General features: G+C 35.7%; 1 protein-coding gene across 51 annotated transcripts in view; it reads right to left on the bottom strand.

The window, feature by feature from the left end:
• magi1b (membrane associated guanylate kinase, WW and PDZ domain containing 1b) overlaps positions 1-13,399 on the bottom strand; it is a 216,944-nt gene that overhangs the window by 10,067 nt on the left and 193,478 nt on the right. For 31 of the 51 annotated variants that reach the window (XM_009305956.5, XM_005155829.6, XM_073915818.1 and 28 more), the window contains 4 exon segments: positions 12,172-12,364; positions 7,991-8,293; positions 4,241-4,444; positions 250-343 (listed from right to left, as the gene is read on the bottom strand). In XM_009305956.5, coding sequence (XP_009304231.1) covers positions 250-343; positions 4,241-4,444; positions 7,991-8,293; positions 12,172-12,364 — 794 coding nt within the window. 51 annotated transcript variants of the gene reach the window in all.

The raw sequence follows: 13,399 nt of genomic DNA, 5'->3' as shown, positions 1-13,399 counted from the left end.
ATATATAATTTTAATAGGCTTAATATTATGTTCTCAAGTGACATTGGTTTTTTACAGTCATAAAAGTTCAAAACTCTTGTTATAACTATTAACACTCCATGGCTTTTCCAATGAGTATTTAATGAGTGCCCTATAATGGGTTAAATGTCTATTCATACATTTTTAATGTAATGGTCTAATAAGATTTTCCTTCATAAATGAAATAAAATAAACTACATCATCTTTAATGTTACATGTTCTGAGTGTTACCTTGGCTCAGGTGCAGCTTGCTGTTGAGGTGTGTGTGTGGTAGTGATGGTTGCAATCTTCTCAGCATTGGTCAGCAGTGATGCATTGGAGGACTCTGTGGGACCAACATTGCAAATGTTAAGGAAGATAGAGGTGCCTCCACATTATTACCCATAATGCATCTGCAGAGTGCAAGTGTACCCTGCGGACCAAGTGTCAGAGGCCCATTTTCCATACAACAGAAGCATTAGCACTACTCAGTGTGCAAGTGTACTCCAGCTGGGCAGCAGGAACAGCAGCACATTCATCATTCTGGCTCTAGTCTTGGTCTCACAGATTACATTATAGCCTACCATGCAAAGCCCGACAGCCAATTTCCTGCTCCTGCCTGTAATCACACATCATAATCTAGCCTCATATTAACAATAATAATAGCTTGGGGTGAAGGAACGGTTTACCCGGAGATTAATATTCTCTATCAATTATTTATTATGTCATTATGAACCTGAGAATTTATTGTTTTGAAGGAAAGTGAATGAAGATATTCTGAAGAATGATGATTCTGCATTGTGATTTGGTTAGGGTGCATGTGTGAAACATATTGGGAACTTTAAAATAAAAACTCTCTTGAAATACAATTATTAAACGTTTGGATTACTTGTACATTTATATCACTTTCTGATATCCAGAGTATTTACAGACTATAGTTTCTGCAAGAAGAATTATGTTCACTGAGTCTCCCCATTCAAAAAATAGTATTTCAATTTATTTATAATTTTATCACACAATGAATCAGAAATCATAATGTTTTATTTGTATTACTAATACAGGTTGTTAGTATTATTTTATGCTATTTAATACTTGTTTTGTGATAACAATGGTTCATATTGTGTCACAACTGATTCCAAAAACTATTGAACGAATAATAAACCAAAAATTCTATTTTAGAATGATTTCAGAAGTAGTACATGACATTGGAGAACAATTTTTTTTAATTGTAAAAAAAAAATGGTAATAAAATCATAAAAATGACAAAATTAAGACTTAATAAATAAAGCCAAAATGAACAGTTGAAAAGTTAGATTCAGGTGTTTTAAAGATTGTATCAAACTAAAACATTAAAGAGTAAAAATAACTAAATAGCATGTTTAAAACATATTGTTTGTTTGTCTAGACTTTATTAATCCCAAAAGGAAATTTACGTCACAGCATAGCTCATACTATAAGATAAATCAAATAAATAATATAGATAAAAAAGTAATATTAGTAAGGTTACATTCATACTGAACACATTAGTTTCAAACAATGAGTAGACATTAGTCCATATCTACAGTATTAATGCTATATTATTTAGCATAATTAACTTAGCATGACTTTGGTTATACAATTTGATCACTGCTGGTAAAAAATTGTAAAGCCATCTGCTTTTAAACTCTATAAGTACCTTACTTGAGTGTTAAATTGCAGAGTTTGTGCAAAAACATATGCATCGCTATGATCAGATGCTTTCTTAACTGTTGTTTTCTCACTGCTTTAATCTAAACTGCCATTTTTTGCCCTTCTGAGCTTGACAGCCTGTAATCAGTGTACACTTCTCACTAATCATTCTTCAAAGCATCCCCGTTTAGTACATTATTATTTTAATTAATCTTGAATCATCTGCATGAATCTAACTCTTAAGTCTGCCGTCACCAATGCAATGCAGGCTGCTGTTGCTTGCGCTCAAAGCCGCTTTAATTCTGCTCCACTGGGCAGTCGCTGTGGGAGAGAGAGGGTTTTTGATGAGTGCAGAGCCCGTGAATCCCACCGTCTTAAAATAGCCTTTCCCCATCACTCTGGGAACACACTTGGCGCTCTCTCGTTCTCTTTTGATTTTATCTTGTTTTTTTTTCTTCTCTCCTTTCCTCCGCTCAGAAAGCACAAAAAATGCATAAATTATGAATTGTGCATAAATTAAACAGAGATACCATAAGACTGCATTTTAGTGAGATCCACAGAAGGAAAAGAAAAAACTAGCATCTTCGCCCTCTTGTAAATACAGCCATACGAACAGACACACACACCCACATTCTGTCAGTTTTTGGAAAATTCCCATAGTATGCCAGAGCTCTGATTAAAGAGCATGAGGAACTCGGACAGACCCCAGTGCATTTGGCATCAGGCATTACAGCGGAGCCGAGACTTCACTGCAAACAGCTTTCTCATTATTGCATACCGCTTTTCCTCTGAGGAGAACACTCAGGGTAGTGAACAGACACACAGGCACATGAATGCCCGTATTCACCATGAGCAGCTAAAAACATCAGCCAACAGTTGTTTTTGAGGCAGGACCAGTGTCAAGTCTGCCTTTTGGCATTGTCTGCAGGTGCTTGATTAAAGAAAATGAACCCCCTACAGCCACTGGCATTAGACACGTCAAAGGCAGAATTTAGGATACAAATTTTAGTCAGAATTTAATCAACTGAATTTGACAAGCAGCGATCAAGATGCAATATCCTGTATGGAAAAAATGCAGCTCCAAAGAAAACATGAAAGTGAAACGAATGCTTGAACAGGCAAATTAAAGTAGGGCCAATAAATTTTATCGCAATTCGATATAATATCGTTTATGTCAATTACGATGATAAGCTCTGGACATTTTTACTCGATATTGCTCTAAGAGCTAATCACACAGCAAACATATGCAACCACAGAAATCTGTAATTATGTTAATATCAGATATATGCTACATCACCCAGTATTGTTTAGCGAGCTCGAATGACTTCCCACCAGCAGTATTTGAGGTTAACCTGTTGTTTATTTTAATGGTCACTGTATTTATCATTTTTAAGAAGGTACAACATTTATTTAAAAATATTTCTGTAACTGTTCTCCAGAATATTATATTTTATTTAGAATATCAGAAGTTTATTACAGAAAGTTGGACTCTCCAAAAAACTTAGTTATGTGTAAACTGGTTTTGTTAATAAAAATTACTTTAAAATGTTATTTATTTCTTTGTGGACTGATTCATTGTTGGGATAGTAGCTGGAAGCACTAACAACTTATCTCGAACTATATATCATTATCGATCAATATGAAAAAGAATTATCGAGATTGAATTGTTGCCATATCGCCTAGCTTAAAGCATACAATTCACAGATGGTTTAAGACACAACTGTACAAATGAGTAAATGCAGATGTTTCTGAAGAAAAGAAAGCCTTGTTCAGCTGTCTGTCAATCAAAATCCCTACAGTATTTTGAGAATTCAATTGGAAAGATGATTGACTGTCCACACAGCATATCACCATTTATAAGATTTGTTTTCTCCTGTGACGAAATTCCATTTTACAGAAGATCAGCATTTGTTTCTATGGTTATGCTGTTGCATTGATTTGCATACCCTAAACAACAGCAGCAAAAGAGTCTTCAGTACAGATGTTACGATAGCATGTTACAATTTTGGTAGATTATTAAGTGTGAGCCAGGGGCAGGACTGTAGACAGAGTTATTCTGTGCTGATGTATACTTTTATGTGATTTACGCTTCAATAAATGCATCACTTCATTATCTTCAGCTGAAAAAAGTCTGAAAAATCTTAAAATACCTGAACATATGCCTAAATAATAAATTATTTTGTATTTTTAGATTTTTATATACACATGTATACATAAAATGTTTTCAACAGTTGATTTAAAAACCAGTAAAATCTCTGGGGAATGATTTAACATGATCCTTCTGCATGGCTTTAACCTTGTTGGTGTGCCATCTGTCATTATTACAGCACAATATGAAGGCGTTTCTGGCTCTCAGCTTATAAAAGCGTGTTGCATATTCAGAGTGTTGATCCCCTCGCAGTTTCCTGTTCATTATTCTTCTTGTAATAACGCTGAATGTACCGTCTACATTATTACTGTGAGGCTCGCGAGAGCAGTATGCTGAATAGCTGTGCTATTACACATATTACACACACCCACACGCACCAATATGTTCTCACGTCAGCTAAGCAAAGAAAGATAGAGAGGAACTAACCGTCTCCTGGAATGATCCGCAGCGTCACTGTGTTTCCAGCCTCTTTGATCAGGTTGACGATATCCGAGTGGGACTTGTTGGTGATGGAGCAGCCGTTCACAGCCAGGATCCGGTCTCCGACTTTCAGTTTTCCACAGCGGTCGGCTGGGCTTCCCTCGATGATGCGACCTATTTTATGAGGCATTGCCACACATGCGTTTCCAGCTTTTGATGATTGAGCATGTATGATTTTTAATTAGGCGTGTATGAGGTTTATTTTTTATTATTTTTGGTGGGGATGGAGAAAGAGAAGAGGGGAAGAAAGAAAAGGGACAGAGAGATTGTGTAGGGGTTAATACACCAAGCGACCAAGCCAAAGTGCCAACATTTTCATAGAAGGCCCACAGATTTTGCCCTGCAAGCCAAATACACCTCTAAAGAAACAAAAGCATGTTACTGAATGGACAGCAAAGGTATGGGGAGAGGGGGGCAATAGCAAGAACGGATATAGTGAATCTGCTGAATTTGGTAATATTAAAAGCCTTTTGCATGCTAGATCACCCTGAGCTTCATTTCTGTAGTGCTCTTCAGATCCTGTGAATAATCACCACTGCTTGTGAATTATTCATTATAAAAAAGGTGTAAATTCTCCACAATCCCTCAGAGCACTGCATTATGTTGGAACTCTGCCGGTGTGATGAATTATGAAAACTGACGGGATAATATTAGGATTATGCAAGTTTGTACTTTGTGGTTCACTTAGCACATCGCTATTAGCAGTTTTGCTCATTTTTGCTGAATTGGGCCATACATTCTGCATTTTGAAGTTAGCAAATGCAAAAATGTTTCACAGTCAGACAACGCTTTTTTAATTTATTTACATTTTTCAGCATTCACCTCTTAAATTTATTCACAAATTACAATTACAAATCTTTTATTAAGTTTTTATTTTTGGGTCATACATTATCGCCTTTTTTATATACAGTTAAAGTCAGAATTATTAGACCCCTGAATTATTAGACCCCCTGTTTATTTTTTTATATGTATATATGTTTAACAGAAAGCAGATTTTTTTCAACACATTTTTAAACATAATAGTTTTGATAACTTATTTCTAATAACTGATTTATTTTATCTTCGCCATGATGACAGTAAAACAATATTTGACTAGACATTTTCAAGACACTTCTATACAGCTTTAAGTGACATTTAAAGGCTTAACTAGGTTAATTAGGTTAACAGGATAGGGTAATTGGGAAAGTTATTGTATAACGATGGTTTGTTCCGTAGACTATCGAAAAAATATAACTTAAAGGGGCTAATCATTTTGACCTTAAAACGGTCTTTAAAAAATTAAGAATGGCTTTTATTCTCGTCGAAATAAAACAAATAAGACTTTCTGCAGAAGAAAAATATTATTAGACATACTGTAAAAAATTCCTTGCTCTGTTTAACATAAGTTGGTAAATATTTAAAAAAGAAAAAAAAGAAAATCATAGAGGGACTAATAATTCTGACTTCAACTATATATACTTTCAGATAAACAGATAAAGACTTATCCAGATAAACACTTAAAATTTCTAACTTAAAAAAGGTACACAAGACAACACTTAATTTTTAGACTTTCTAACAAACAAGGTACAACTTATTTAATATTTTTACTTAACCTTCCTGTCATGTTCGGATCAAATCTGAACAACTTGCAGCTCAAAAGACTGATAAATATTGTGTTTTCCATTTGAATGCCTGAAGGCCTTATGAAATCCTCCACACTATGCACTTGAACATATAAAGGTTATTATCACCTCTTTCATTGAATTTTGGGCATTTCTAATCAACCTTGTTCACGGTCAAAAGTAAACAACATAGGAAATGAATGGGTAACCAGACTATATTTATCCATCAGACAGAAAACATGGCCATACACACCACCCCAACTCACTAACTCATTTCTGACTGAACAATGTCTTTCTTCGAGATTATATGCCGATCCTTCAGCCTTATCTCACAAGGAAATGCAACTTTTTTACGTTTTGTCAGTTTAGTGGTAGTTTAGTTGGGTTTAGTTAATTTTAAAAAGGAGGCGTGGCACTAAACCCCACTCCTAAACCCAACTGTCATTGGGGGATAAGCAAATCATGATAATAATGTTAAACACTACTTTGTTTACAGCTAAAGAATGTTGAATAAAAATTTGGTGGTGAAAAATGTTTCATTTAAAAGCAGTTAAAACACTCTAGTCTGTTTTGACCAGGAACACTAAAGTAAAGGGCAGGATGTGAACACGACAGGAGGGTTAATCATGTGTTGTAAGCAACTAGTACATTTTAAGATAAAACAATGGTAAATCAGTCAAATAAAACACAAAAACATACTGTGTAAATGACGCCCAAAGTATGCGAGTCATCAGTTTTTCAGAACTCTTTTAAAACAGATTTTCTATTTATAACCAACTAATTTTTTGCCATTTTCATTTACAAAAAAATGGCCTTTTTTTATCAAAACTAATTTTGTAACGGCAATGAGGCAATACAGCTTTAAATTATTCATTTAACCTGTCAACGCTTGTTGCACTACTTTGAAGACGATTTGTTTTATGATTGTAATGTAATGAAGGCAACTCATTTAATGCTCTGAGGTCCTTATTCTGTGACTCTGGCGCAGGAACTCACGGGTTTCATCACTGTATTAAACGTGTGCCAAGCACTGCTCCCTTGTTCTTCTCTTCCGTCACCATGCTCTGAACAAAACTCCCACGTGGAGTAATCATTGAGCCCGCTGGATCCAGTACACACTAACGTGAAGCCTGCCAACGGCACTATTGTGCATGTAAAGCATGAGAGCACTCAGATGAACACGCCGAAAAAGATTCCGAGTCTGTAAACATAGCATGTCACACTTGATTTTCTTTGCAACCAACTTGATCTCTCTATCAGTTTCATTTGTTATAAAATAATGATGGCAAGTGCTGCCTGCAACTAAACGAAATGGTGAGATGTGGAGAACTACAATGCTGTTTCACTACTTTGACAGCCATCTTGGGTAATGGAGACTTGTCTGACTTTAGGAAGTAGAGCAGAAAAAGAGCCCCACGCAAAAAAAAAGGGTGGATGTCCACCCCTGCTTCAATGCAAACAAACTGCCTTTTGCAATGAGAAAAAAAAATGCTGGACATGCAGATTGGCGTAAGGAGAATATAAAGAACCCACTCCCACCAAAATGTACAACCACAACCCATTAAAAACTATAATCAAATCGCCACAAAGGGGTCATTTACTTGATTTAAAATATAAAAGAAGTGAATATGCAAATATGGGATTATTTTGCTAGTCAATTTATGCTTGTGGCAGACAATAAAAAGTGTATTGAAGCTATAATTTGACATTTAAAGTGCTTTCTGGGTAATATGGCGTTGAATGGATCATTATCTACCAGCTAAGCAACAGAAAAGCTTGTTTTTTTATTAAAATGCTAGACAAAATCTTCAGAATTCAATTATAATAAGGATTTAAGAAATTATCTTTGAAGATTCAGTCTCAAAATCTGATTTGTGCATCTGATGCACAAAAATTAGATGTCCTTTTAATGTGTTGCTTTGTTTCTTTCAACATATACTTGCATTTAACTTGATCTCTTAAATGCAATACTAATACATACCAAAAAAGGCGTCTTTTAAATTGAGCACCTCTAATTAAAAGTAATGACTTAAATGATTGCATTAATTGCTTGGCTAAGTTGGAAAAAGTCCAAACAATATCTGAAAAATCTTACCGAAAGTTGTTCCCGCCTCAGGCCTCGACACCGACGACACAATGACAAATCCAAATCCCTCATTCTCTCCGCGCTGGATCTCCACATCATAGGGCAGGATTGCATTGGGAATGACTGTGTTGTTGCTGCCGCCGCCACCTCCACTACCGATACCGCTGGTGGAGCCTGACCCAGAGCTGACCGTGTTTAGGGAGTTCTGGCTGCCCTGTGGCGTGCGCTTCTCCTCGGTCAGAGATGGGGCCTGTGTGCTGCTGTGGTGAGAGGAGGCAGGAGAAGGAGGCATTTCACCGTCCACCTTTGCCACTGAAGAAAAAGAGAAGGGGGTTGAGGGAAGGTCACGCTGAGAGTTATGCTCTGCAAGTCAATGAGAAACCTCTTCTGGAGCTCTACATCAACAAGCTGGACACGTAAAGGCCTGGACTCAATCACGTGTATAATCAATAAACCAAACATGCCTCTGAACTGCTCAAGACTAAATGTATGTAATCATCAAACTAGGATTATAAAAAATGTGTGTCGTGTTTGTAAACATGTCAAATTGCTTCTTGAACATCGAGGAGCAGATTTAAAATGAAATCTCCAGTGAATGGCACTAAAGAGCTTAGAATTTCTTAGAAACAGATAAATGTGAATTTAGCAATAGTGTATTATGTTTAGAGCGATGGCGGAAAAGAAACAGTTTAAGAGATCGATTCTTTATTCTCTTGACTGAAATCTGAGCTTAGTTTTTAACAGCAGATGGTGCTGTATGCTTTACACACAGCTGTACTCCGCTGCATCCAATTCCTTACTAATACCACTTCAACCTAAATAATCTTTTTTTTTTTTAAAGAGTGTTCATATTGAGCTGCGTTTACATTAATCTAAGGACAAAAAAAATTATTTACATGAGTACATTCTGAATGCAAAAGTGCTCATCCTTCTGAGTATGTGGATAAAAAGTAGACAAGAGTACAAGCTGCAGTAACACTTTATTTTGATGTATTAGTAGACTGTCTGCTTAATATTTGTTATTCTGCTCCTTCAACAGACATTTAACTGACTATAAGAAACTTTGCAAGCACATGTCAACTTACACTAACCCTAACCCCAACTCTAAACCCAACCTAACCATCTACTTATAATCTAATGAGAATTGGTTGACACGTAGATGCAATGTAACAAACGGACCATAAAAATGTGTGTGACCATCTGCTGTTAAAAGACTAAGCTCAGAATCCCATCAAGAGAGAACAGAGATTTTTAAAATCTTAATTCATTTCTCAAACGATTTTTCAGCTCTAAATGAGAGCTGTTTTACTCAAGCCTGATCAAATTGCTTTGAGGAGATAGCAATAGTAAAGTGCATTGAATCAGACGGAAGTGTGTCTTCATTCAATAATATTCTTTGGAAGAAAAGTCCTAGGTGTTGTATGGCCTCTAGTTTTCATTTTAGCGAAAAGCTGTGACAAATGTTTAGTACTAGGGATCAACCGGCCACAAATCGGTATCGGCCAATAATCACATTTTATGACTCGATCGGTACTCTGGCCAATCTCATGAAACAATTGCAAGTGTTTTGTTTACGAGGAAGACACATGTGCTCTCCTGTATATTAGACACATCAGCTGCGCTAAAACACGTGAGGAGATAAATAATGCATGAGCGATCGCTGGGCTCCCAACACAGCCAGTAAAATACATACAGATTTATTTGTCATTTACAGGCCTACTTCCATTTAGTCAAGAGGAAATGGATATATAGGTGTGTATTTTAACTTCTTATGCATCAAATATGTGCTTCAATTTTTATTTTCTATTTGGAATGTTTCCAAACTGCAATAATAGTCACTTTTCTTACCTTTTCGCTTTACTTATTTTTTTATCTGTTTAATATGATTTTCTGTAAAGCTACTCTTGACCATGACATGTTCGCACTAAACAGTTATGAGACATGTTTAGGGGATTATATGCAACATCCTTCCTTTATTCTCTTAGGTAAAGAGAGATTTGTACTTGAGTAGCACAATTGAGAAAATGTGCTTTATGCATTATGAAGCTTAAAGCATTAGAATCAGTACTCTGTTTCGGCCGATCACCATCACAAGGAATCGGTGTGATCGGTATCAGCTGACAAAATCCTGTTCGGAGCATCTCCATTTAGTACAGTTCCATTTTTAGAGATGTTCAGAAATGGTGGGAGGAGCACAAGCGTCATATGTGCAATTAAATGTTGAAAAACAAATGTGAAAGGTTGTTCAGAAATGTGATCATATGGGTTTAGAATGAAAATGTTCCAAAACCATTTTTCATCATTGTTTCATGCATGATTTAAACATGTAATTGAAAATGTGTAAGGGCAATGATCTTGGGTAGGTAATTACTAAAAAGCATGATTTCCCTGGGTAAATAGGATATCTTGCCCTACTATCTCACAATGGTTAGATTAGGACTGGAAATAAGGTAAGGGATTTTAGATGAGTAAAAAACTGTAACTTATACTCTAAGACCTGACATATGGGAGCCAGAGCCCTGCACAGATTAATTAGCCAGAGTCAGCAGGCGTACCCTCATTATCATGTGCCATGAACTCTCATTTAAATAAAGTCTGTCTGATAGGAATGCCTAATCAGACTGCAAAATCCTGCATAATTTACTATTTCACTAGTCATGCTGGTCATTACATAAAGGATGTAGAGAGCAACATAAGGAGCATTCACACTGAAGACCTTTTTTTCATATTTCCTGGAACTACTGGTGGAGGTCTGCTTTGTGGAGTATTTGCATTGCAGGAACTGGCAATGAACCCCCTTTGGGGAAAATAAATGAGCTCCTAAAGGACAATAAGAACTACCGGTGATGTAAGTTTATTTTGTTTTGGCTGGCACCGTATTACAAGGTTTACACCACATATAGGCAGTTATTGTTAGTTTCATTTGCTTGTCACCTTTGTCTACAGCATTATGCCCTTTTATGAGTCTCAGTGGTATGAAGAATTATACTGAAAGCTGTTGTAGACCATTTGCCTCTTAGCTCTCCTTTTGGCCTTTTCAAATGATAACTTTTATTTCTACATTCCATCTCTAGTATCACAAAATCCATAACACAGTGAAAATAGTTTCATTCACTGCATCCCGTTGAGTATGATTAAGTTCCTATAAGAGAGGAAAGCGCTTTTATAAGCTGTAATTAGCACAAAGCCTAGAATTTATACTGCCTATTGATATGAATGCACATAACAGTAAAGTTTCACAAACACTATTCTTTTTTTTAAATCATGATGCATTTTTTAGGCAGCACAATTTTTTTAACAGTGATGAAATATTTAAGAACTGTTTATTCAGCAGCAAATCAGCATATAAAAATTTAAATTAATTTGGAAAGATCTCGGTTTACACTGATGCAATGAAGCTGTAAAAATAGCTTTAGCATAGAAATTGTATAGAAATCAGTACTGTAATTAAACTGTTATAATATGTCTTGCATTTGTACTGTTTTGTTTTATAATATAGTTGATCAAATAAACGCAACATTTATGAGATGTCCTGCAAAAACTTCAAAACTTTTGAAATAACTAATTCAATCGTCAGTTCTTTAAAAAATAATGCACAGTGGCTGGACCCATCTGTTCCTGCTAATCTTTCTTGGAGGCTCAACCTATTTGACATTATTAGTTTGGAATACATCACAGCCAAAATAAATGGTGCCAGAAAGAAAACTGTACAGTTTTGGTTAAATATGAGACAGACTGTATTAGATGTTTTAACCCTGATTATTGCAGTATTACTGTTTTTGTTTTTATTTAACTTTTCTGTTGGGTGGATCTCAGGCTTAGTTGTATATGGTTCAAAATCTAAAATGTTCAATAAAAAAATTAATAACAATGCTCATTAAAATTAAAAGCAAGAATAAAGTAGTGAAATGTGAAAACATTTTATAAATGACTTGCATCAAGCCATTCAAAACGAAAATACGAGGAACAAAATCTCAGTGTGGTTTAATGTGGTCATGACTGACTCTAGTTCATCTCTGCTGGTGACCTGATTGTCAAAATAATGCAAGAAAATAGCTCAAATAATCCTGCTGTCATTTGGACAAAGCACATTTTTCAATAAAAATGTAAAATACAGGTTCATGACTGGTAATAAATATTTATAGCCTGTACATATTCTCTAAAATAATAACATTTGAGAGCCTGCTTACGTCCGTATCCAGTCTTGCGCCTCACGGTCAGGTTGACGTGACCCTGTTTTGCAGCTTGTTGCATGAGCTGAACGACGAGCTGATGAGATTTTCCAACAACGGCCGTTCCATCCACGCAAATTAGCTCATCTCCTGATCGCAGACGCCCATCTTCATCGGCAGCTCCATATTTCACAATGTGGCCAATATAAATCTATACAGACAAAAGTTAGGGAGAGTTAGCAAGAGTTTTGAAACAAATCTCAGCCAAACTTCATCGATTCAGCATTGTCTCAAGGGGTTTTTCTTCACTGAAACACTGACAATTGTGTTTATTTTAGGTCTAATGGTAGCAAAATGTTTTCCAAACTGTATAACATCTTTGGGATTTCTAACACCCGTTTACCAGGCAAGAAGAGTAGTATTTTGTGTTTCATTCTTTAAGGAGTAGAGTCCAAGAAAAGCGGCTCATCAGTTCAAAGCAGTAACGTGGCCTCATTAAAGGGAAGATCTGGTGGTCTGGGAGATATTTTCTGACTGATCGAGGCTGTACTGCACAGATCAAAGCCTTTGTCAACCTACACACAGGGCAGATGCTTTCACTGGGGAAAAGTTTTGCCAAAAGCTGAGTGTTTGTAATGCGTCGGGCACTTTTCACAGAGAAATGGATATCGTGCACAAGCTGTGAATACTGAATCGGAGATCTCAGCCAAGCTTGGACTATTATATTTAGAAGATCTTCAAAGGGTCTATGTTTATTGGGTGCCTTTTGGAAATGTTCAATTATACACAGCCTTATAGAAATGACAAATTATGTCTAGTGTTAAGACAATTTAATAAAAACAATTTAATAATTAAAAGTTAACTTTTATATCAAGTATTTAGTTTAGCAACATAATAATAAGACATAAATTCTAAAATGTATTAACAAGTCATGTTAATGGAAACTTTCATTGAAACATTAGTAATATATATTCATAGCATGATTTACAAGCATTACTTAATCGTTTCTTTTTTTTTTTTAATTCCCAGGTTCTGCTGGTTTACCCATTTCCCGAATTGTCCCTGCCAATCTTAAGCCAATTGTAATCGTTTGTTTTGGTTAAATTTGTAATTTCCCCAACCCTTGCAGAGCCAGGGGGATCAGAGTGAGCACTCCTACTTGGCCTCACCCTGATACACTTAATCGTTTCTTAATAAACAAACATTATGTATATATATATATATATATATATATATATATATATAT

Source organism: Danio rerio, chromosome 11 (assembly GCF_049306965.1).
Source record: "Danio rerio strain Tuebingen ecotype United States chromosome 11, GRCz12tu, whole genome shotgun sequence".
Taxonomy (NCBI): Eukaryota; Metazoa; Chordata; class Actinopteri; order Cypriniformes; family Danionidae; genus Danio; species Danio rerio.
The sequence above is the reverse complement of the archived record's forward strand: the minus strand, read 5'-3'. Positions and strand labels throughout refer to the sequence as shown.